The sequence below is a fragment of the Xenopus laevis genome, chromosome 2L (genome assembly GCF_017654675.1).
Source record: "Xenopus laevis strain J_2021 chromosome 2L, Xenopus_laevis_v10.1, whole genome shotgun sequence".
Lineage (NCBI taxonomy): Eukaryota > Metazoa > Chordata > Amphibia > Anura > Pipidae > Xenopus > Xenopus laevis.
In genome coordinates, this window is record NC_054373.1 from 8,801,036 (window position 1) to 8,828,508 (window position 27,473).

At 37.9% G+C, this 27,473-nt stretch overlaps 1 protein-coding gene across 1 annotated transcript; it reads left to right on the forward strand.

Moving 5' to 3' along the window:
• The first annotated feature begins 938 nt into the window (after window positions 1–938).
• LOC121399619 (integumentary mucin A.1-like) lies at window positions 939–26,382 on the forward strand. The gene is made up of 8 exons (XM_041581160.1): window positions 939–975; window positions 1,532–1,546; window positions 4,873–4,887; window positions 6,930–6,941; window positions 16,585–16,719; window positions 18,790–18,936; window positions 22,878–22,958; window positions 26,261–26,382. The coding sequence occupies exons 1-8, from the start codon at window positions 939–941 to the stop codon at window positions 26,266–26,268; spliced, it is 450 nt and encodes a 149-aa protein (XP_041437094.1). The 3' UTR covers window positions 26,269–26,382.
• Window positions 26,383–27,473: the final 1,091 nt, after the last annotated feature.

The window sequence follows — 27,473 nt, forward strand, 5'->3', positions numbered from 1 at the left end:
AGAGGTGGAGTTGTCCCGATATCTACTGCCTAAATTGTTTCTAACCCTGGGACATCACAAAACTGGAGAAGACATGGTAACCAGGACTGTGGTCTCAAATGTTACCTGCCCTAAACGTATGGAGAAAACGAGCTAAGCCTTAAAAACCACAAATCCTCGGCCCCTTGGAGTAAAAGCAGAAAGAGAGGAGATTAGTATGAATTGAGCAAGTGACCACTTAGATACCACCCCACATTCCCAATGCCGGACTAATATGTTTAACAATGTAGGAAAAAAACAATCAATATTTTTCAGCGTTACTTGGTTAAAAACCAAATAATTAAAAAGGAAGGAAAAACTTTCGCCGATGAGAGTTTCGCAAAAACAGGCATTCAAGTGAGAATTTCATGGTACTGTGAACACTGTACTCTGTATATAAGACAATAAAACTTAAATTATTTGAATCTGAATCTAAGAATTAGCCATTCTATAATTCTATGAGGTAACTTGAAGGTGAATTACTCGTTTAAATGCAAAATAAAACTGTTGTTCAACAGCACAGTGTAGTACAATTTTACTATAGATCAACAATGATTCCAAATAATGAAGTCCGAGTGTTTTTATACAGGTCATGGAACTCCGAGGTAACTTCTAATATCCTCATAATTTTGCAAACAGGGGGTACTTTATTATTATAATACACAAATTAAGTGAGTCATGTGACTGAAATGACATCAGAACTCACCTTTTATAACTGATGACATCAGAACTCACCGTTTATAAGGATATAATTTACAGGATATTCATGGCTTTTGTGTATTATAAGCATCTTATAAGAATATTATAAACTGCTAAGAAGTACAATGACCACATGAAGGCACAGGGCCCATGTAGTTCAGTGATTTCATTTTGTTCAGAAAAGTCAAAGGTGCCATCAGATATCCTTATATTTCAGGGAAATGTCCACCCAAAGAGTCAGAGAAGTCATTATTCTAAGTAACTTTCCAATAAACATTAACGACTTTTAAATACCTGAAAGTTATTTGAAAATGTATTTTCCCTTGATTCTGATTTTCTGTGATTAATAGACCTAAGAATCTGCAAGTCATTGTGCAAACTGGAGTCTTGGCTGGAGGAGAACTGGTTATTGACACATTTTTGTGCAAATTGAGAAAAAAGCAAAGAACAGACAGGAGCAGCATTTATTTGCAATTCAAAGTACAAATAACTAAAATCATTGAAAAATATGTAAACACTATATCGGCGCATATCACTATATATTGCATTGTTGTTTATAATCACATTTTCTTTCATTGTGCAATTTTCTTTACATTGGGTGACCATCAGCTTTAAAATAGAAAGAATTATCTTTCCTAGCTGGTAAATAAAGCAAAGTAAAGCTCATTGAGATGAATGTTTAAAAGTAAATGTTTGCAGATTTTGAATGTTAGCATTGTCTTTTAATGAAATTGTTTATGGTTAGTATCTTCAAGAGATCTTTTAAATGTTGCAATCATTTATTTCAATATTTTTTCATTTAATTCCATTTTAGATCCACCAACAACAGGTAGGTTATATACATTATTCTTTTCTTTATTCCCTGTGTGATGTTTTTCTATTACTACATGATGATAAATGAGCTGGAGAGAGTGCAGGGACTAAGGGGCCCATTTACTTAGTTCGAGTGAAGGAATAGAGGAAAAAAAGTTCAAATTTGGAATGGTCGAATATGGGTACTTCTACCATCGAATGGGCTACTTCGACCGTCGACTATGACCTTCGACTTCGAATCGAACGATTCGAACTAAAAATCATTTGAGTATTCAACCATTCGATAGTCAAAGTACTGTCTCTTTAAAAAAGTTCTTTGACCCCCTAGTTCGCCACCTAAAACCTACCGAGGCCAATGTTAGCCTATGGGGAAGGTCCCCATGGACTTCCTAACAATTTCCTGATCTAAGAAATATCCTTCGATCGATGGATTACAATCTTTCGAATCGTTCGATTCGAAGGATTTAATCGTTCATTCGTAGGAATATCGCAAAATCCTTTGACTTCGATATTCGAAGTCGAAGGATTTTACTTCGACGGCCGAATATCGAGGGTTAATTAACCCTCGATATTCGACCCTAGGTAAATGTGCCCCTAAGTGAAACCAAACGGGTTAAAGGGATGGAAGCCTTAAATTACGAGGGTAGACTGTCAAGGTTTTCTCTGGAAAAAAGGTGCTTTTAAGGGGACATGATTACACTTTACAAATATTTATTATTACCATTATTATTTTTAATAATAACATTTATTTATATAGCTCCAGCATTTTGAACAGGCAGAACTACAAATCCCACCGGATTGTGGACCGCATCTGTTCACAGATGTGGTCCAGTGATCCAACCGCCCATTTACCCTTCGTAATGATCCAATCATTGGGCTCTAGAGCCTATGATTGGATCAGCCCGAACCTCTAGGTGGGCATATCAGAGAGAGATCCTCTTGTTTGGGGACATCGCCAAATGAGCGGATCTCTATGTGTATGGCCACCTTAAGACACAGGCTCTATTCTAAACAGCTTTGATGTCCTGTAGTTTGCACATCGCGACAATACTGTAGGTCCGCGAGGATGTTATTTCACACACATTCACACAATTCGTGAAAAATTCTGTGATTTATTTCAATGTTTTGGCTCCTAAACTCAAGCCCTCTTCCTGAAGACGGCTCGAGTTTAGGAGACAAAATGTTGAACTAAACCACTGAAATTTTCATGAAAGACCTGTGAGTGTGGTTCCTTAAATTTTTTTGTTCATATATATATATATATATATATATATATATATATATATATATATATATATATGACTTTTGTTCAGAAAAGTCAAAGGTTCCATCAGATATCCTTATATTTCACGGAAATGTCCACCCAAAGAGTCAGAGAAATCATGATTCTAAGTAACTTTCCAATAAACATTTACAACTTTTAAATACCTGAAAGTTATTTAAAAATGTATTTGCCCTTGATTCTGTCTCTCTCTTTCAACTACTCATAATACTGAAAAAATGATATTGGGAGTCAGCTTAACTCCAGCCAAAACATCACTTCCCATACAACCATAAGATTATCTGTGATTAATAGACCTAAGAAGTCTACAAGTCATTGTGCAAACTGGAGTCTTGGCTGGTGGAGAACTGGTTATTGACACATTTTTTGTGCAAATTGAGAAAAAAAGCAAAGAACAGACAGGAACAGCATTTATTTGCAATTCAATGTACAAATAACTAAAATCAATGAAAAATATGTAATCACTATATTGTCGTATATCACTATATATTGCATTGTTGTTTAAAATCACATTTTCTTTCATTGTGCAATTTTCTTTACATTGGGTGACCATCAGCTTTAAAGTAGATAGAATTATCTTTCCTAGCTGGTAAATAGGTAAATGTGCCCCTAAGTGAAACCAAACGGGTTAAAGGGATGGAAGCCTTAAATTACGAGGGTAGACTGTCAAGGTTTTCTCTGGAAAAAAGGTGCTTTTAAGGGGACATGATTACACTTTACAAATATTTATTATTACCATTATTATTTTTAATAATAACATTTATTTATATAGCTCCAGCATTTTGAACAGGCAGAACTACAAATCCCACCGGATTGTGGACCGCATCTGTTCACAGATGTGGTCCAGTGATCCAACCGCCCATTTACCCTTCGTAATGATCCAATCATTGGGCTCTAGAGCCTATGATTGGATCAGCCCGAACCTCTAGGTGGGCATATCAGAGAGAGATCCTCTTGTTTGGGGACATCGCCAAATGAGCGGATCTCTATGTGTATGGCCACCTTAAGACACAGGCTCTATTCTAAACAGCTTTGATGTCCTGTAGTTTGCACATCGCGACAATACTGTAGGTCCGCGAGGATGTTATTTCACACACATTCACACAATTCGTGAAAAATTCTGTGATTTATTTCAATGTTTTGGCTCCTAAACTCAAGCCCTCTTCCTGAAGACGGCTCGAGTTTAGGAGACAAAATGTTGAACTAAACCACTGAAATTTTCATGAAAGACCTGTGAGTGTGGTTCCTTAAATTTTTTTGTTCATATATATATATATATATATATATATATATATATATATATATATATATATATATGACTTTTGTTCAGAAAAGTCAAAGGTTCCATCAGATATCCTTATATTTCACGGAAATGTCCACCCAAAGAGTCAGAGAAATCATGATTCTAAGTAACTTTCCAATAAACATTTACAACTTTTAAATACCTGAAAGTTATTTAAAAATGTATTTGCCCTTGATTCTGTCTCTCTCTTTCAACTACTCATAATACTGAAAAATGATATTGGGAGTCAGCTTAACTCCAGCCAAAACATCACTTCCCATACAACCATAAGATTATCTGTGATTAATAGACCTAAGAAGTCTACAAGTCATTGTGCAAACTGGAGTCTTGGCTGGTGGAGAACTGGTTATTGACACATTTTTTGTGCAAATTGAGAAAAAAAGCAAAGAACAGACAGGAACAGCATTTATTTGCAATTCAATGTACAAATAACTAAAATCAATGAAAAATATGTAATCACTATATTGTCGTATATCACTATATATTGCATTGTTGTTTAAAATCACATTTTCTTTCATTGTGCAATTTTCTTTACATTGGGTGACCATCAGCTTTAAAGTAGATAGAATTATCTTTCCTAGCTGGTAAATAAAGCAAGAATAAAGCTCATTGAGATGATTGTTTAAAAGTAAATGTATGCAGATTTTGAATGTTAGCATTGTCTTTTAATGGAATTGTTTATGGTTAGTATGTTCAAGAGATCTTTTAAATGTTGCAATCATTTATTTCAATATTTTTTCATTTAACTCCATTTTAGATCCACCAACAACAGGTAGGTTATATACATTATTCTTTTCTTTATTCCCTGTGTGATGTTTTTCTATTACTACATGATGATAAATGAGCTGGAGAGAGTGCAGGGACTAAGGGGCCCATTTACTTAGTTCGAGTGAAGGAATAGAGGAAAAAAAGTTCAAATTTGGAATGGTCGAATGTGGGTACTTCTACCATCAAATGGGCTACTTTGACCATCGACTATGACCTTCGACTTCGAATCGAACAATTCGAACTAAAAATCGTTTGAGTATTCGACCATTCGATAGTCGAAGTACTGTCTCTTTAAAAAATTCTTCGACCCCCTAGTTCGCCACCTAAAACCTACCGAGGCCAATGTTAGCCTATGGGGAAGGTCCCCATGGACTTCCTAACAATTTCCTGATCGAAGAAATATCCTTCGATGGATGGATTACAATCCTTTGAATCGTTCGATTCGAAGGATTTAATCGTTCGTTCGTAGGAATATCGCAAAATACTTTGACTTCGATATTCGAAGTCGAAGGATTTTACTTCGACGGTCGAATATCGAGGGTTAATTAACCCTCGATATTCGACCCTAGGTAAATGTGCCCCTAAGTGAAACCAAACTGGTTAAAGGGATGGAAGCCTTAAATTACGAGGGTAGACTGTCAAGGTTGGGGTTGTTTTCTCTGGAAAAAAGGTGCTTTTGAGGGGACATGATTACACTTTACAAATATTTATTATTACTATTATTATTATTTTTAATAATAACATTTATTTATATAGCGCCAGCATTTTGAACAGGCAGAACTACAAATCCCACCGGATTGTGGACCGCATCTGTTCACAGATGTGGTCCAGCGATCCAACCGCCCATTTACCCTTCGTAATGATCCAATCATTGGGCTCTAGAGCCTATGATTGGATCAGCCCGAACCTCTAGGTGGGCATATCAGAGAGAGATCCTCTTGTTTGGGGACATCACCAAATGAGCGGATCTCTATGTGTATGGCCACCTTAAGACACAGGCTCTATTCTAAACAACTTTGACGTCCTGTAGTTTGCACATCGCGACAATAGGTCCGCGAGGATGTTATTTCACACACAATTCGTGAAAAATTCTGTGATTTATTTCAATGTTTCGGCTCCTAAACTCAAGCCCTCTTCCTAAAGATGGCTCGAGTTTAGGAGCCGAAATGTTGAACTAAACCACTGAAATTTTCATGAAAGACCTGTGAGTGTGGTTCCTTAAATTTTTTTGTTCATATATATATATATATATATATATATATATATATATATATATATATATATATATATATATATATATATGACTTTTGTTCAGAAAAGTCAAAGGTTCCATCAGATATCCTTATATTTCAGGGAAAAGTCCAGCCAAAGAGTCAGAGAAATCATGATTCTAAGTAACTTTCCAATAAACATTAACAACTTTTAAATACCTGAAAGTTATTTGAAAATGTATTTGCCCTTGATTCTGTCTATCTCTTTCAACTACTCATACTACTGAAAAATTATATTGGGAGTCAGCTTAACTCCAGACAAAACATCACTTCCCATACAACCATAAGATTATCTGTGATTAATAGACCTAAGAAGTCTACAAGTCATTGTGCAAACTGGAGTCTTGGCTGGAGGAGAACTGGTTATTGACACATTTTTTGTGCAAATTGAGAAAAAAAGCAAAGAACAGACAGGAACAGCATTTATTTGCAATTCAATGTACAAATAACTAAAATCATTGAAAAATATGTAATCACTATATTGTCGTATATCACTTTATATTGCATTGTTGTTTAAAATCACATTTTCTTTCATTGTGCAATTTTCTTTACATTGGTTGACCATCAGCTTTAAAGTAGATAGAATTATCTTTCCTAGCTGGTAAATAAAGCAAGAGTAAAGCTCATTGAGATTAATGGTTAAAAGTAAATGTATGCAGATTTTGAATGTTAGCATTGTCTTTTAATGGAATTGTTTATGGTTAGTATGTTCAAGAGATCTTTTAAATGTTGCAATCATTTATTTGAATATTTTTTTCATTTAACTCCATTTTAGATCCACCAACAGGTAGGTTAAATACATTATTCTTTTCTATATTCCCTGTCTGATGTTTTTCTATTACTACATGATGATAAATTAGCTGGAGAGAGTGCAGGGACTAAGGCCCATTTACTTAGTTCGAGTGAAGGAATAGAGGGAAAAAAGTTCAAATTGGAATGGTCGAATATGGGTACTTCTACCATCGAATGGGCTACTTTGACCATCGACTAGAACTTTCGACTTCGAATCGAACGATTCGAACTAAAAATCGTTTGAGTATTCGACCATTCGATAGTCGAAGTACTGTCTCTTTAAAAAATTCTTCGACCCCCTAGTTCACCAACTAAAACCTATCGAGGCCAATGTTAGCCTATGGGGAAGGTCCCCATGGACTTCCTTACAATTTCCTGATCGTAGAAATATCCTTCGATGGATGGATTACAATCCTTTGAATCGTTCGATTCGAAGGATTTAATCGTTCGTTCGTAGGAATATCGCAAAATACTTTGACTTCGATATTCGAAGTCGAAGGATTTTACTTTGACGGTCGAATATCGAGGGTTAATTAACCCTCGATATTCGACCCTAGGTAAATGTGCCCCTAAGTGAAACCAAACTGGTTAAAGGGATGGAAGCCTTAAATTACGAGGGTAGACTGTCAAGGTTGGGGTTGTTTTCTCTGGAAAAAAGGTGCTTTTGAGGGGACATGATTACACTTTACAAATATTTATTATTACTATTATTATTATTATTATTTTTAATAATAACATTTATTTATATAGCGCCAGCATTTTGAACAGGCAGAACTACAAATCCCACCGGATTGTGGACCGCATCTGTTCACAGATGTGATCCAGCGATCCAACCGCCCATTTACCCTTCGTAATGATCCAATCATTGGGCTCTAGAGCCTATGATTGGATCAGCCCGAACCTCTAGGTGGGCATATCAGAGAGAGATCCTCTTGTTTGGGGACATCGCCAAATGAGCGGATCTCTATGTGTATGGCCACCTTAAGACACAGGCTCTATTCTAAACAACTTTGACGTCCTGTAGTTTGCACATCGCGACAATAGGTCCGCGAGGATGTTATTTCACACACAATTCGTGAAAAATTCTGTGATTTATTTCAATGTTTCGGCTCCTAAACTCAAGCCCTCTTCCTAAAGATGGCTCGAGTTTAGGAGCCGAAATGTTGAACTAAACCACTGAAATTTTCATGAAAGACCTGTGAGTGTGGTTCCTTAAATTTTTTTGTTCATATATATATATATATATATATATATATATATATATATATATATATATATATATATGACTTTTGTTCAGAAAAGTCAAAGGTTCCATCAGATATCCTTATATTTCAGGGAAAAGTCCAGCCAAAGAGTCAGAGAAATCATGATTCTAAGTAACTTTCCAATAAACATTAACAACTTTTAAATACCTGAAAGTTATTTGAAAATGTATTTGCCCTTGATTCTGTCTCTCTCTTTCAACTACTCATACTACTGAAAAATGATATTGGGAGTCAGCTTAACTCCAGCCAAAACTTCACTTCCCATACAACCATAAGATTATCTGTGATTAATAGACCTAAGAAGTCTACAAGTCATTGTGCAAACTGGAGTCTTGGCTGGAGGAGAACTGGTTATTGACACATTTTTTGTGCAAATTGAGAAAAAAAGCAAAGAACAGACAGGAACAGCATTTATTTGCAATTCAATGTACAAATAACTAAAATCATTGAAAAATATGTAATCACTATATTGTCGTATATCACTTTATATTGCATTGTTGTTTAAAATCACATTTTCTTTCATTGTGCAATTTTCTTTACATTGGGTGACCATCAGCTTTAAAGTAGATAGAATTATCTTTCCTAGCTGGTAAATAAAGCAAGAGTAAAGCTCATTGAGATTAATGGTTAAAAGTAAATGTATGCAGATTTTGAATGTTAGCATTGTCTTTTAATGGAATTGTTTATGGTTAGTATGTTCAAGAGATCTTTTAAATGTTGCAATCATTTATTTGAATATTTTTTTCATTTAACTCCATTTTAGATCCACCAACAGGTAGGTTAAATACATTATTCTTTTCTATATTCCCTGTCTGATGTTTTTCTATTACTACATGATGATAAATTAGCTGGAGAGAGTGCAGGGACTAAGGCCCATTTACTTAGTTCGAGTGAAGGAATAGAGGGAAAAAAGTTCAAATTGGAATGGTCGAATATGGGTACTTCTACCATCGAATGGGCTACTTTGACCATCGACTTGAACTTTCGACTTCGAATCGAACGATTCGAACTAAAAATCGTTTGAGTATTCGACCATTCGATAGTCGAAGTACTGTCTCTTTAAAAAATTCTTCGACCCCCTAGTTCACCACCTAAAACCTACCGAGGCCAATGTTAGCCTATGGGGAAGGTCCCCATGGACTTCCTTACAATTTCCTGATCGTAGAAATATCCTTCGATGGATGGATTACAATCCTTTGAATCGTTCGATTCGAAGGATTTAATCGTTCGTTCATAGGAATATCGCAAAATACTTTGACTTCGATATTCGAAGTCGAAGGATTTTACTTCGACGGTCGAATATCGAGGGTTAATTAACCCTCGATATTCGACCCTAGGTAAATGTGCCCCTCAGTGAAACCAAACTGGTTAAAGGGATGGAAGCCTTAAATTACGAGGGTAGACTGTCAAGGTTGGGGTTGTTTTCTCTGGAAAAAAGGTGCTTTTGAGGGGACATGATTACACTTTACAAATATTTATTATTACTATTATTATTTTTAATAATAACATTTATTTATATAGCGCCAGCATTTTGAACAGGCAGAACTACAAATCCCACCGGATTGTGGACCGCATCTGTTCACAGATGTGGTCCAGCGATCCAACCGCCCATTTACCCTTCGTAATGATCCAATCATTGGGCTCTAGAGCCTATGATTGGATCAGCCCAAACCTCTAGGTGGGCATATCAGAGAGAGATCCTCTTGTTTGGGGACATCGCCAAATGAGCGGATATCTATGTGTATGGCCACCTTAAGACACAGGCTCTATTCTAAACAGCTTTGATGTCCTGTAGTTTGCACATCGCGACAATAGGTCCGCGAGGATGTTATTTCACACACATTCACACAATTCGTGAAAAATTCTGTGATTTATTTCAATGTTTCGGCTCCTAAACTGAAGCCCTCTTCCTGAAGACGGCTCGAGTTTAGGAGCCGAAATGTTGAACTAAACCACTGAAATTTTCATGAAAGACCTGTGAGTGTGGTTTCTTAAATTTTTTTGTTCATATATATATATATATGACTTTTGTTCAGAAAAGTCAAAGGTTCCATCAGATATCCTTATATTTCAGGGAAATGTCCAGCCAAAGAGTCAGAGAAATCATGATTCTAAGTAACTTTGCAATAAACATTAACAACTTTTAAATACCTGAAAGTTATTTGAAAATGTATTTGCCCTTGATTCTGTCTCTCTCTTTCAACTACTTATATTACTGAAAAATGATATTGGGAGTCAGCTTAACTCCAGCCAAAACATCACTTCCCATACAACCATAAGATTTTCTGTGATTAATAGACCTAAGAAGTCTGCAAGTCATTGTGCAAACTGGAGTCTTGACTGGAGGAGAACTGGTTATTGACACATTTTTTGTGCAAATTGAGAAAAAAGCAAAGAACAGACAGGAACAGCATTTATTTGCAATTCAATGTACAAATAACTAAAATCATTGAAAAATATGTAATCACTATATTGTCGTATAGTTGTTTAAAATCACATTTTCTTTCATTGTGCAATTTTCTTTACATTGGGTGACCATCAGCTTTAAAGTAGAAAGAATTATCTTTTCTAGCTGGTAAATAAAGCAAGAGTAAAGCTCATTGAGATGAATGTTTAAAAGTAAATGTATGCAGATTTTGAATTTTAGCATTGCCTTTTAATGAAATTGTTTATGGTTAGTATGTTCAAGAGATCTTTTAAATGTTGCAATCATTTATTTGAATATTTTTTTCATTTAACTCCATTTTAGATCCACCAACAGGTAGGTTATATACATTATTCCTTTCTTTATTCCCTGTGTGATGTTTTTCTATAACTACATGATGATAAATGAGCTGGAGAGAGTGCAGTGACTAAGGGGCCCATTTACCGTATATACTCTTGTATAAGCCGAGGTACCTAATTTTACCTATGAAAACCAGAAAAACTTATTGACTCGCGTATAAGCCTAGACACAACTCAGAAAAGTCTCAGAAATATCAAACAGTCGGTTTAATGTTAAAAATCAAGCCATGATGCTTAAAACATTAATTCATCGTACAATGATAAAAAAAAACCTCTGGTAGATGAAATAGATATATTAAGAAGACAGCTGCCTTACCGGTAAATTTGGAAGCTGCTCCCTGTAGTAGGCGCTGATCGCCTTCAAAGGCTGCCCAGAGTTGTTAGTGGGTGGGAGGGGAAGCTGCTCTCTGCTGCTGGGCCCCTTCAAAGTTTAAGCGATCGCTGGGGTAGGGGCAGCCCGGAGATGCTGGCAGGCAGAAGGGGAGAGCCGGGGATACTGCTTCCTGCAGCCGGTGCCGGAGTTGTCACGTCGCTGAGCTGAAGACGTCAGCGTGCGCACACACTCCTTGCGCTGTTGCTCTTTCTTCACGGCTGGGAGGGGGATCATGTCGGATTCATCTCTACAAATTTACCGGTAAGGCAGCTGACCCGCGTATAAGCCGAGGTAGGATTTTCAAGCACATTTTGGGTGCTGAAAATCTCGGCTTATACGCGAGTATATACGGTACTTAGTTCTAGTGAAGGAATAGAGGAAAAAAAGTTCAAATTTGGAATGGTCGAATATGGGTACTTCTACCATCGAATGGGCTACTTCGACCTTCGACTATGACCTTCGACTTCGACCCGAACGATTCCAACTAAAAATCGTTTGAGTATTCGACCATTCGATAGTCGAAGTACTGTCTCTTTAAAAAATTCTTCGACCCCCTAGTTCGCCACCTAAAACCTACCGAGGCCAATGTTAGCCTATGGGGAAGGTCCCCATGGACTTCCTAACAATTTACCGATGGATTAAAATCCTTCGAATCGTTCGATTCGAAGGATTTAATTGTTCGATCGTAGGAATATCACAAAATCCTTCGACCGATATTCGAAGTCGAAGGATTTTACTTCGACGGTCGAATATCGAGGGTGCTTTTGAGGGGACATGATTACACTACAAATATTTATTATTACTATTATTATTATTATTTTTAATAACAACATTTATTTATATAGCGCCAGCATTTTGAACAGGCAGAACTACAAATCCCTTCGGATTGTGGACCGCATCTGTTCACAGATGTGGTCCAGTGATCCAACCGCCCATTTACCCTTCGTAATGATCCAATCATTGGGCTCTAGAGCCCATGATTGGATCAGCCCGAACCTCTAGGTGGGCATATTAGAGAGAGATCCTCTTGTTTGGGGACATCACCAAATGAGCGGATCTCTATGTGTATGGCCACCTTAAGACACAGGCTCTATTCTAAACAGCTTTGATGTCCTGTAGTTTGCATATCGCCACAATAGGTCCGCAAGGATGTTATTTCACACACATTCACACAATTCGTGAAAAATTCTGTGATTTATTTCAATGTTTCGGCTCCTAAACTCAAGCCCTCTTCCTGAAGACTAAACCACTGAAATTTTCATGAAAGACCTGTGAGTGTGGTTCCTTAAATTTTTTTGTACACATATATATATATATATATATATATATATATATATATATATATATAATATATATATATATATATATATATATATATATATATATATATATATATATATATATATATATATATTGCCTCAAATTAATTTGAATGACCTCAAAACTCGAAGGGTATTTTATTTAATAAAAAACTCAATCAAATATAACCGACCCGAAAACTCGAATCAAATATGAATCAATTTTGAATGGAACTCGATTTGAAAGGCTATTGATATCTCCAAATGTGTCAACGGACCTCTGCCATTGACTTCTACATGAACTCGGCAGGTTTTAGGGTCAATCTATTGAATTCGAATTACTTCCAGGGTCAAGGGACGATAAGTCTCAAACTCTAATTTGTGAGTTTTGACTAAAAGCCCAACTAGAAAATTCAAATTTACCATTTGAACCTTAATAAATCTGCCCCTACATGTTAACTGTATTTAGAAGAAGGAAGACTTTTTTTGTAACTTTACTATTTATAGCTAAAGCAACAGAACTGTTATTTTATATTGTAATGTTGCACTGAGTGTTAATTGTCTAGTCTGTGAAGAAGGCATTCAAGTATTTTAAGAATTTAAAGAAAAAGTACCCCGCATATATCTAGTTTTAGCTTCAAACTGGTCACTTTTTAGCTATTATGTTTCTATTTGTTTATATTAACTGTGCAGTTTCAAAATAGGTTATATAACAATACAACAGGACACCAAATTGGTTTATAGTCATAAGAATATGTTACTAAAGTGCAGTGCATTTATTAGAATTTTATGAATTCAAATCAATTAAGATTTTAGTCAAATTATTAATCAATTTCCCCAGTGATTAATAAAAAAACAATTACCGTATATACTCAAGTATAAGCCGACCCGAGTATAAGCCGAGGTACCTAATTTTACCTACGAAAACTGGGAAAACTTATTGACTCTAGTATAAGCCTAGACACAACTACAGCCCTGTCTCCCAGCAACGCACATTCTGCCAACGCGACCCCCCCAGCGATCAACCGGACTTCTTTGCAAAGTTTATGGTGACAGGGAATTGCCAAACGGATTACTGTGTGCATTGTCCCACTGTCCCACTACCATGTGCAGAGGGTGCTGTGTGATATTGCCATCACTGTTAATCTTTTGTATAACCAACAGAGGGCACTGTGTGATATTGCCATCACTGTTAATCTTTCGTATAACCAACAGAGGGTGCTGTGTGATATTGCCATCACTGTTAATCTTTCGTTTAACCAACAGAGGGCACTGTGTGATATTGCCATCACTGTTAATCTTTCGTATAACCAACAGAGGGCGCTGTGTGATATTGCCATCACTGTTAATCCTTCATATAACCAACAGAGGGCGCTGTGTGATATTGCAGTCACTGTTATTCTTTAATATAACCAACAGATGGCGCTGTGTGATATTGCAGTCACTGTTATTCTTTCATATAACCAACAGAGGGCGCTGTGTGATATTGCAGTCACTGTTATTCTTTCATATAACCAACAGAGGGCACAGTGTTATTATTTCATATAACCAACAGAGGGTGCTGTGTGATATTGCAGTCACTGTTATTCTTTCATATAACCAACAGAAGGTGCTGTGTGATATTGCAGTCACTGTTATTCTTTCATATAACCAACAGAGGGCATTGTGGGATATTGCAGTCTCTCCCCAAGTGAACTGTTGGTATAGGAATGATTAAAAGTGACTGCAATCTCAGCTACTGCCCGCTGACCCGAGTATAAGCCGAGGTAGACTTTTTCAGCACATTTTGGATGCTGAAAAACTCGGCTTATACTCGAGTATATACGGTAGTAAATACAGTATCTAGATAAAGTGCAGCCAAAAGTTACTTGTAAATTAATCTGATGAATTAATTAACTTTAATTCATCTAAAGTGTAGTGCACTTTTGTTACTAGTGAATTCATAAATAGAAAACTTCATTTCTGAAATATACTCTGTTTTTTCCCCTTATTTATGAATACATTTTCCCAAAAATTTCCTGACAGAACTAATCATATGAATTTTTCAGATTTACCACCCAAAACCACAAAATCTTTGTATTATTGCACAAAACCATGCACGATTTTCGAATGCTTACTTTTTTCATCCTCGGGATATAATAAATCCCGAATAACAATAAAAATACAGATTTTATAGTAAAAAAACGTTTTTTTGACACACGTTGATTGTAATGTGTTTCATTTCTGGTGTTCAGAATGTGAGTGGTGTGTGCACAAGCCCGATTCTTTCAGTGCAACTGTTCTATGTAATTAATGCAGTGTGCTTGAAAACCCTGGAGACACTACCTGGTCCAGGGGTTCCCTTAGTTCCCTGAGTATTTAATCACTGTAGCAGAGTTTGACTTAGAAAAAGGGAGGCAGGAAGGAAGTACCCTTAAAGGGGTAGTAAGCCCTGTTGCACTACTCAGTTGTTGCTGCATTACTCAGTTGTGTAAGGAAATCTTACCCTGGTGGTATAGTGGGGGGACGGCAGGGACGCCTGCCGCCCCCTCGGCGGGGACGCCCGCCGCGTCCGTCTGTTCCTCTGGTCTCTGCTGCTTTAGGGTGCGCGCGCACACCTCTTCCTGGAATTTGTGCGCATGCGCGCTGACGTGACGACGTCAGCGCGCAGTGGCGCGAGATTCAAATAGTATTAAAGGGAGCTTCAGTGTGTAGTCCAGTGCCCATGATAGGATTCGTTTCCTGGTGCTGTTAGCGATTGCTATTCTGTTCTGACCTGCTTCTGCTTACCTGTTTGACCCCTGCCTGGCTGTTTTGACTACTCTGATCTCTGGAACCTGACCTTTGCCTGAAACCAACTCTGATTCTGCTTCACCCTCCTGTTTGACGTTCTGGTTTGACCTCTGCCTGTTATTTGACTCCGCTTCTGCCTCAACCCATCTGATTGATTACCTGGTTTTGACCCTTTGCCTTCCTGACGATTCTGATATCCACCCGCCTCGATCCTGCTTGTCTGACCATCCGCTTGCCTTGACCTTTTGTACCGTGACCTTCGGCCTAAAGACTCTGCTAAACAGCCGTGCCCCTTCGCCAGCCAGAACATCTCGCCTTGTACCCCTCGTTAAGTCCAGGTGGCACCCAAGTAAGCTGAGGGCTCCTCCCGAGGCCCAACGGTGGTCACACTACTGGTGAAGCCGAGCCGAGACCAGGGTGCTTGGCATTTGTTCTGGTATCGGGTGCCGGCCGTGACAAGTTGTTGCTGGACTATAAATAAATGTATGATATAATGAAGGTTGAGGAATTCTGGGAGCTGTAATCCAGCAACATTAGGTTTGTATTGTTAACAGGGATGTTAACTCAGCCATTATGCCATCCCACAACACCCCTAGTTTTCTATAGAACAAATAAAACATAATAATAGGTGCACGAAAATTCACCAATGAGAATTCTATTGATCCAAAATGTAATTATAAATGCAAAAGAACTGACAAATAAAAATGTTATATCTCAGAAACATCTTGCTGATGCCAAAATAACAGAATAATCTCTGTATGTAAGATAACAACAAGATGGCTGACCTAGTCATGGGAATCAGCATTCTCATTGGTGGATTTTTTTGCACTTCCTGAAACTGCGCTCTGCTCCTCACACTAGATTTTGAATCCAGTGTGAGATACAGACCGCAACTTTGACTATGGTGCAATATGCTCTCTTGAGCCCCTAGTATCAGCAGTCTAAAGCTGCTAATATTATGTATTAGAAACCTCTATAAAATAGAATTAATATAAACTGCAAAAGAGTACTCTCTTATTAATTGTTTGGATAACATCCACTATGAATTATGGTATAATATGTGTTAGTGAATCTCTGCAGAACATATACATTTGCAAGACGTGTCATTTATTAAAGACTCACTTTATACATTTTTATGATTAACAGAATGTGCAATAAATCCAGCTGACAGAGTGGACTGTGGATACAGAGGGATTACCCAGGCTGATTGCGAAGGAAAAAACTGCTGCTTCGATTCCACTATCCCTCAAACGAAATGGTGCTTCTATAAACCGGCAGATGGTATTTCACCAGACTATATACGTTTCAACTAATGTTCCACTGAGCACAAGAGGCAGCAGGATATTTTGTTTAGGAAACTGATTAAAGATCGATACAGACCCCAGACCATGAGAGCATTTAGCAAACATAATGTTCCAAACAGGAGGTGGGGTCCTTCTTAAAGAGTCTATTTTAAATGAACAGTTCAGTGTAAATAAATAAAAATAACAAATAGGCTAAAATGGGTAAATAGACTGTGCAAAATATAAAATAATAAAGGCTGGAGTTACAAGATGTCTTACGTAATTGCCAGAATACAATACAACCTCCTTCTAAGTAACCAACCAGTCAACATGTAACATTGGAACACGAGATATGGAAGACTTTCTCTTAAACAGTTTAACTTTATTGTGGTGACTTCTTCTTACAGATAAATTGCAGCCCAATCATTGCTCCTCACCTTTCCCTGACACAGACTGCTGTCCCTTGCTCCATCACTGCCAAAATGGCCACCACCTTTCTTATTCCTGTTTTTTTTTTATTCACTGTTCACTACCATCCATTTTATACGTTCGTATGTCCCATAGCCCCCCCCCCCAGCACAGTGGGCCCTGACACTCAAGCTGACGCTGTAAATAGATGACATTTTGGGCTAATTAATTAAAAAAAAAATATTTTGCACAGCCTATTAAGCCACTTTTATTTTTACACTAATATAAATGTATTTAACAAACAAATGAATACACAGGTATGGGATCAATTATCTGGAAACCCATTATCCAGAAAGCTCCACATTATGGAAAGGCCATCTCTCACAGACTCCATTCTATCAAAATAATCCAGATTTTTAAAAACGATTTCCCTTTTCTCTGTAATAATAAAACAGTACCTTATGTTTGATCCCAACTAAGAAATAATTAATCCTTATTGGAAGCAAAACCAGCCTGTTGGGTTTATTTAATAGTTACATGATTTTCTAGTAGACTTAAGGTGTGAAGATCCAAATTACATAAAGATCCAGAAAACCCCAGGCCCAAGCATTTTAGTTAACAGGTCCCATACCTGTAATTGGTAGTGAGAGGTAATAATCTCTGAAGGAGATATAGAATGCCACAAAGTAACTCAGACTGCTGAAAGTTTGCCTATGGACTATGCCATTGGCTTCATTAGAAGGCCTTCTTCCATTCCAGTAAATGCTGATGGGATACTAAAGAGTAACTTAATTTGAGAAATAGTACATTTTTTAAAATTATATATATATATATATATATATATATATATCATTCTTTGTTTACTTGAGATGCAGGGTTGTCAAATGTTTTGCTGCATTGGTGGTGATGTCAATTGGGGGTGGGACAATGATGCAATGGGGGCGGGTAATGGGTGGGCAGGTGGGGCAATGGCCAACACAGAGACAGACCTGTGTAATAAAGGGTATCAGGCAGCAGAGAGGGTCAGGCATGGGAGGAATTTATAGGGTGTTATAAATTTACTGGCAAGAACTGATACATTTGTAATAACAGTTACCGTAACAGCTCTGGTAACCCCACCTACTGAACCAATAAAAGATCACATTCCAAGATCCAGGAGGGGAGGTGATAGATCTTGTTTGCTATTACAGTGACAAACTTTTTGGATTAAAAAAACTATTGGGTCTCCTAGATGTCTAAATGAACAATGTTGTTTTAATTTTTTATTGAAAATTACATCATGTGAAGTCTATTGTTATATTACATTTAACCTGATAGTAGTTGAGCTTTGCACATGTCAAATTTAGACCAACGAAGACAAAACAAATGATTCACTGGGTGGCAATGGATGTTGTGATATAATATAGTTTTTAGGTTTAAAACACACCTGTTTGTTGCTTTAAAGGATTTTAATAGGGGCCAAAATAATCTTGAGAAAGGCTCTAGACAGGAGCCAGAATATACTGGTGTGATTTAATGAAGTATACATTTTAAAAGACAGAGGAGTGCATTTACTGTGCATACTAATTCGATTTTGTATATACAGTATAAGAGAGAGAGAATATATATGTATGTGTGTCCATCACTGATTTTTCTCTGCTTATTTGCACTTTTATTACAGCTCCAGCTAGGAAAGCAGAATGTACAGTGGGCCCCAGTGTAAGAATTGACTGTGGATACCCAGGGATTACAGACAAAGACTGCAGGGGGAAGGGTTGCTGTTATGATGAAAGTATTCCTGACGTTATATGGTGCTTCCAAAAAGCAGGTACTTTCCATTCCTGAATCGACTGCTGTAAAGGATAACATTTTGGGCTGTTTTCTTAAATTGACACTATACTGATCAGTTATGGGTTTAGAATATTAAAAATATATATATTTCAGAATTGCAGAAAGCCAGTGATACAATGTGACCAATGCTGTTTTATTATTAACACATATTTATAAAGTGCAGACACATTTTACAGCACTGTACAATAAATGGCTGCATAGGCAGCAGAGGAAAGGGATAAGTGAAAACATTAAGCCACATCTACTATCCTCATACCACACCCACTTTTAAAGCTCCACCCTTTAGAATCTGGTGTAAAGTGGCTCTTCATAAAGAAGGGAAAGAAACAGTTGCTTCCAGTCTAATAACCCACAGTAAACTGATCCTAAGATTATTATTTTTAATTTTTCTTTTTATTGAGAAAATGTGTCAATACATCTTAACTAATAGCATATTTATCCCAGTAGCACAGTGGTAACATCAGGTCAGTAGCATCGACTAGAAGTTTTTGATAAAGTTATATAATGCTATACTAGGTGTGGGGGGGAGGGTTTAGTAATAGATTCAGTGGTAGACAGGTTAGATGAGATAGTGGGCAAAGAAAGGGAAAATGGGGGAGGAGATTTGGCTGGGGATACTGTTAAGGATAGGGAGGACCACATGTTATATGTTCAATATGGTACCAGTATTAAATGTATGTTTACAAATGCAAGAAGTCTGACTGGTAAACTGGAGGTGTTGGAAGGAAAATATGATGTGATTGGTGTGGCCGAAACATGGCTGAATGAGTCGCATGACTGGGCAGTAAATATCAGTGGCAATACTTTGTTTCGGAGGGATAGAGGCAATAGAAAAGGAGGAGGGGTATGTCTGTTTGTTAGGCAGGATTTAAAAGCTCATATAAAGGAGGAGGTTGTGTTAGAAAATGAGGGGGCAGAAGTCGTATGGGTGGAGTTCTTCACCAATTGTAAAGAATCCAGCAAATTAATTGTAGGCGTCGCTATAGACCCCCTAATGTAAGTGAGGAGGAAGAGACAAAGCTCCTAATGCAAATAGAAAAGGCTGCTAGTTTAGGTAAAGTAATGATAATGGAGGATTTTAATTACCCAGATATTGACTGGAGCAACGGTACTGCTAGATCAGTTAATGGGAACAAATTTATAAACTTATTGCACGACAATTTTTTAGCACAGGTTGTTGAGGAGCCTACCAGAAAAAATGCTATTCTTGATTTAGTGATTTCAAATGACCCAGAACTTATAGCAAATGTGCAAGTCATTGAACCCCTGGGTAATAGTGACCATAATGTTATATCTTTTAATGTCTGGTGCAAAAAACAAAAATATACTGGGGCAACAAAAACCATGAATTTTGGAAAAGCTAATTTTAGTGCCTTGAGGGCTGCCCTACAGAGCATTGATTGGGGCATTAAGTTTTCAGCTAAAAACACAGAACAGAAATGGTTGTCCTTTAAAATGATATTAAATCATTACTGTTCTCAATTTATTCCCTTAAGGACTAAACGTAGAAGCTCTAAGAATCATCCTGTGTGGCTTAATACAGAAGTAAAGAAGTTAATGGGAAAGAAGAGAAAGGCATTTAAAAACTACAAATCTGTAGGGACAAAAGCTGCATTTAATGAATATAAACACTGTAACAAATGTTGTAAATTAGCAATCCGGAAGGCTAAGAAAAGAAATGAAGAGTTAATTGCGGTGGAGGTGAAAACTAACCCTAAAAAGTTTTTTAAATATATTAATAGTAAAAAGATGCAGTTTGAGAGTGTTGCTCCATTAAATAATGGTACCAGTATGGTTGTAACAGATACAGAAAAGGCAAATGTGTTAAATCAGTTCTTTTCTTCAGTGTATACAATAGAGGAGTCTGGGTTCCCAGGCTCACTTAATAACTGCACGAATGGTTCAGCTCAATCTAGTCAGTGGCTGACTCAGGATATGATTCAAAAAGCTTTAATACAAATTAATGTAAACAAGGCTCCAGGGCCTGATGGCATACACCCCCGGGTTCTAAGAGAGCTTAGTTCAGTTTTAGACCAGCCCTTATTTCTGATTTTCTCAGTTTCACTGTCATCTGGTATGGTTCCTATGGATTGGAGAAAAGCTGATGTTATTCCAATATTTAAAAAGGGATTACGATCTCAGCCTGGCAATTATAGGCCAGTAAGCTTGACATCTGTGGTGGGCAAATTATTTGAAGGCTTGTTAAGGGATCACATTCAAAATTTTTTCCTAATGAATGGCATTATGAGCAATAATCAGCACGGCTTTATGAAGGATAGGTCATGTCAGACGAATTTGATTGCATTTTATGATGTGGTAAGTAAGATTCTGGACAGTGGGGGGGCAGTAGATGTGATCTATTTGGATTTGCCAAAGCGTTTGATACTGTACCCCACAAACGACTGCTTTCTAAACTAAGGTCTGTTGGGCTTAATGAAGTCGTTTGCACATGGATAGGAAACTGGCTACAGGATCGGGTACAGAGGGTGGTTGTTAATGGGACATTCTCTACTTGGAGTAAGGTTCTTAGTGGGGTCCCCCAGGGCTCAGTATTGGGTCCACTTTTATTTAACTTGTTCATTAATGACTTAGGGGAGGGTGCTGTAAGTAATGTATCAGTGTTTGCAGATGACACAAAATTATCAGCCCAATTAATTCCATCCAGGATGTGGCATCCTTGCAACATGATCTTGACAAACTGGCAATCTGGGCAGCTAAGTGGCAAATGAGATTCAATGTTGATAAATGTAAAGTCCTGCACCTGGGATGTACAAATATCCAAGCCACTTATACCCTTAATGGGACTGCACTAGGCAAATCCATTATGGAAAAGGACCTTGGAGTCCTTGTAGATGATAAACTTGGCTGTAGCAAGCAATGCCAGTCAGCAGCATCAAGGGCAAATAAGGTCTTGAGCTGTATTAAATGGGGCATAGAGTCAAGGGAGGAGGGGGTCATTCTTCCACTGTATAGAGCACTGGTAAGGCCCCATCTAGAATATGCCGTACAGTTTTGGTCTCCATCACTCAAACAGGACATTATTGTATTAGAGAGGGTACAGAGAAGGCAACTAAGCTGGTAAAGGGTATTGAAAATCTTAGCTATGAGGAAAGACTGGCCAAATTGGGGATGTTCACTCTGGAGAAGAGGCACTTAAGGGGTGATATGATGACTATGTATAAATATATAAGGGGATCATATAATAATCTCTCTAATGCTTTATTTACTAGTAGGTCTTTCCAGCTGACACGAGGTCACCCATTCCGATTAGAAGAAAAGAGGTTCCGCCTAAATATTCGGAAGGGGTTTTTTACAGTGAGAACTGTGAAGATATGGAATTCTCTCCCTGAATCAGTCGTACAGGCTGATACATTAGATAGCTTTAAGAAGGGGTTGGATAGCTTTTTAGCAAGTAAGCGAATACAGGGTTATGGAAAATAGCTCATAGTACAAGTTGATCCAGGGACTAGACCGATTGCCATTTTGGAGTCAGGAAGGAATTTTTCCCCCTCTGAGGCAAATTGGAGAGGCTTCAGATGGGTTTTTTGCCTTCCTCTGGATCAACTGGCAGATAGGTAGTTAATAAAAAAAAAATTAAAAAAAGGTTGAACTCGATGGACATGTGTCTTTTTTCAACCTTACTTACTATGTTACTATGTATACATGTTGCGGATGAGTCTGTAGGGCCATTCGTGTTGAAACAGTACAGGTCTGAGTGATAAGAGTGGATTACGGTTCCTCCTTCTGTAGAGGCTGTTATCTTGTGCCATCCATGTACTGAGTATAAATCATGAAAAGAAAAATAGAAAGAGGAGAGAAAGGTGGGAGGAGAGAGAGGGGGGGTATAGGTTATTCCCATCACGGCTCTGCGGGTCTGTCATTTTGGTAGCATTGGTTCATACCTTTTATATCTCTCAGGTGGTTTAATAGGAGGAGGAGGAGGAGGAGGAGGAGGAGGAGGAGGAGGAGGATCCGGCTCTGGAGATCTTCTGAAGGATGGTAGGTTCAGTCAAAGCATAACTTAATTGCCTCATGTCAGTATGAGGGTAAAGACCAGCCTAGTATAGTTGATGTCTTGGCAAGGATGTACACCACTCATAGGTCATTAAGTCTCTAGCCATAAAGGTTTTGAATTTGTCAGTTTCCATGAATTGGAAGCAGTAGAACCATTTCTAACCATCATGTAATCTGTACCGTATCTTTTTCTGTGTTAGATTTAAATTCCTCAAATTTCTGGATCTCCTTAATTTTGGCAAGCCATTCCCTGATCGTGGGGTTATTTGCTGACTTCCAGTGGAGGGGTATTAACGCTTTTGCTGTATCTAGCATAATAGGTATAAGGGATTTCCAGTATGCTTTCAGGGAGTGGCCGGATGATTGCTTGCAGTTATTGAATGTGAGCTCTGTCTAATTTCAAGGGAGTGTCAGCGTCTTTTTATAGGATAGCGTTAAATAGGGTCCGCAGTTTGGCTTGATTCAGGGATGCTCCGTACCCACAAATTGTTACGTCTACCCCTGTTATCTAAATCTTCCATGTGCTTGTGGAGGAGATAGATGTATTTATGGTGATCATTCATTCAATGGGTCAGAGTGCTGTGGGCCTATTTCGCTAGCTCAAGCCTGCTTTCCACTTTGCCTTACACTTCTCCTATGGCACAAATGTCGGCATTAATTTCCATTAGGTTTGCCTTGTGCACCTCCTTTTTTTCGCCTTGTTTTGCGGCAGAAATGACGCCCATAGACTTATATGGCGTTGTGCGGGAAAAAAAAAAAGACGCACGTCAAAAAAAATTCTGCCGCTCGACAAAATTCTTCTGATGCCCATAGACTTTAATGGGCGTCGGCAACATTTCGCCGGCGGCAAATTTTTGGCGAAACTAAACGGGTCAAATTCGCCCATCCCTACTCGGAAGTCCTCTTTGATAAGAAGGGCAGCCAGTATTGCTTGCAGGTCTGGTGGGGCTGAAGTCCTCCACTATTTTGGATGCGTGTTTAGCCATTCTGATCCTGTGGCGTTTGTGCAGAAACAGAGGCATCGAGCTCTGACTGCTCTGCGTAGTGGCGTGTGCATTCAGTTCTACCTTTTTGTAGTATTTTCCCATAACAGCGAAATATATTGACTTCAACTGGGACTAGTACATGCACAATAAGATTTTCTATTACCGCACACCTCCTTCCACTTTTCTGCGTAGTGGTGCTGGTCCTCCGTTGACCTTGCCAGGTCTCCTTGCTGCTTTGTAGTTTTGAAAAACGGTCCGCACACACCAATATTGCAGTCGGGGATTGTGCCCCTTTTATTAATGCCACCAACAATCAACGTTTCGGGGGGAACACAGCCTCCCTTCTTCAGGAAGAAGGGAGGCTGTGTTCCCCCCGAAACTGCAGATGGATAACTGGTTTGTTGCTTGCAACTCAGCATCAGTGCCTATGTTTCAAAAGTAAAACTGCCAGAATTGGTCAGTGGTGCCTGGTAGAATGCACAGTTATGTAGCAAACAATCAGTACATGAGTGATGGAAACCGCTGCTGACTACAAGGAAGACAATTGACCTACACTGTCAACAGCTTCTCAACAGCCAATCAGAGCCCACTGAGCATGTGAGTGTCACAGACACTTTCCAAGATGGTGACCCCCTGTGACAAGTTTGAAGTCCTGGATCATTTCTGTGCAATAAGTTCAGTATATAAAATGTGGTATATTTACGCATATTTATTTTTAGAGTTTAGTTCTCCTTTAATGCAGGAATGTAACCAGTGGTTAAATGCCATTGATGATTTTCCTTCTCATATAAAATAAGTAATCTGTTGTCAATAAATAGTTTATATGTTGGTGCTGAACATCAATTTTATATGTAGATTTTATTTATCACTTAGCACCTCTAACATGATAAGGACAATAAACCCTTTACCCAAATGCAGCCTTGTACATGGTCGAGGGACTTTCTTGGCTTCCTGTGGCGCTATTAATTACTAGTGATTGGCAAATTTGCGAAACGGCAAAAAATTTGTGAAACGGCGCCGGTGTCTCGTTTTTGACGCTGGCGTCTGGTTTTTTTACTGCGGCGTCTGGTTTTTTTTTTACGTCGGCGTCCGTTTTTTTTTACACCGGCATCCGTATTTTCACCAGCGAATTTTTGCGGGCGTTTTGCGAATTTATTCGCGCCTGTTTCGCTAATGTATTCGCCGGCAGCAAATCGCGCAAATTCGCCACAAATTTGCGCCTGGCAAATAAATTCCCCATCACTATTTATTACAATAGGGGGTACATTAGCCCCATATAATCTGTATAATTTGTAGGGATTCACAGAATACTGGATTCAGTTCAGCCGAATCCAAATGCCTGGCCGAACCAAATCCGAAAAATGATATGACTTTTCATTACACAAACAAGGAAGTACATTTTTTTTACTCTGTGCGGTTCTCTTTCACCCTCATTTATGTAATTTACATATACAAACTAGGGTTCGGATTCGCTTCAGTATTTTTCCAAATCTTTCACTGAGAATTAGCAAAATCCTAAAATAGTGGATTCAGTTCACCTCTAATAATTTGTATTTGTACATTTAGGCTCACTGACATGTTCTGTAAAATAAACGCTGACTAAAACTGCTCTATGTTCATGCTCTTAGTCTTAGATATCTGAAATTTGAAGTGCAGTTAGATCGCTCAGTTCTAAATTAAAGGGACACTAAACCCTGCTGAACTGCACTTCTCAACCACACTTTACTCTGTTGTTGCTGGACTACAAATCCCGGCATACTCAAGGTTGCGGCATTTTAGGAGCTGTAGTCCAGCAACATCAGGGTTGTATTTTTAAAGCAATATTGCACAATAAATCTTTCCCCAGTTAACCAGAGTCCACGGCAGCATTAACATGCAAAATAATCCTCTAACGAGAAGCTGATCTGTGTAAATCTGGCTCCGTGTTCTTTGTTCCTGCAACTGGAGTTGGAAACTTTAAGCCCAGTTTCCCAGCACTGAACAAGTCTGTCCTTTATCTCCATGTTTGATTCCAGTGTCATATAATGACCCCAAAATAGCACAATTATCTCTGTATGTAAGATAAGAACAATATGGCTGACATAGTGCTGGGAGTCAGTATTCTTATTGGTCGATTATCTTGCATCTGTTATTAAGTTTTTGGTCAGTAGAATTCTCATTGGTGAATTGGTTTCCGTGTGTTTTTTCTAAACTTCTATAGAGACCTATTGGACTTTATTGTTGAGTTTAGTGTCTGTTAAAATAATGTAATTTCTATAAAATGGAATTATTTCTAATATTTACATTTCTGTGTCCTTGCAGCACCTTAATTGATGGGATACACAGAGATCATCAGATCACAGAAACGTACAAGTTTTAATTTCAAATGGAATATGTAATCAAGGATGTGTGTTGAATAAATCCCAATAAAACAGTTCTGCATATTTGTTTTATTTCTGTCTTTTATATGCGCAAACTTATAAGGACAATGTTGCTGTAAATGATGAATTCCTCTTTACCTTACTGCCATTAATGAGTTCAATTACTGTATATAATATTTATATCTCTCACCTTGCTGACTTCCGATCTTGCCCATTCCCACACCTTGCGTCCCAACCCATTTTCCCTTTAAATTGTAAACTCTTTTTTACCTCCACTATTAATTTCAGTATTTGTAGTTTTTGTATCTGTTTCTTGTATGTTTAAAGGCTAGAAAGGAGCTTAGGGAATATAAAACTGCTAAGAATTAGACAAAGCAATGATAAATGATCCCTCACATCCAAAAAAAAATACAAACTTTATTGCTAGATATCCGAAACATTTCTGGTGCCTAACTAGAATGCGGAATCATAATTACATCTCGTTGCCCTATCAGGCTGTTTCCAGATAACCAACCACACGGGTTCATCTCATGGGTACGGCAGCCAAAAGTCAAAATCCATTGTCAGAAGTCCCAATCTTGCTTTTAGGTGACCAATTTCACAATTTCAGGTATTTGAGGTTATAAGAGCCACAAATCCCTTAACTGACAGAAATCACTTCATACCCTCTCAGCCTGTCACCAAGGGACCAATTGCCACTCAGTGTTGGGGGTGTGGAACCTGGAGATCTGTTATAATGACTCAATATATCAATGAACCCCTATGTGTAATTATTAATATACAGGTATGGGACATGTTATCCAGAATGCTCAGGACCTGGGGGTTTTCAAATTACAGATCTTGCCGTAATTTGGATATTCATACCTTAAGTCTACTAGAAAATCATGTAAACATTAAATAATGGTTTTGCTTCCAATAAGGAGTATTTAGTTGGGGTCAAGTACAAGCTACTGTTTTAATTTTGCAGAGAAAAAGAAAATTATTTTTTAAAAATTGGCTTATTTGGATAAAATGTAGTCTGAGACTGTGTTTCCATAATTTGGAGCTTTCTGGATAACAGGTTTCCCATACAGGATCCCATATATGTTCTTCTTTGATATCTTGTTCAACCATGGTGTCAGCCCATCTGCTGTTGTGGCACATTTCCATGCGGC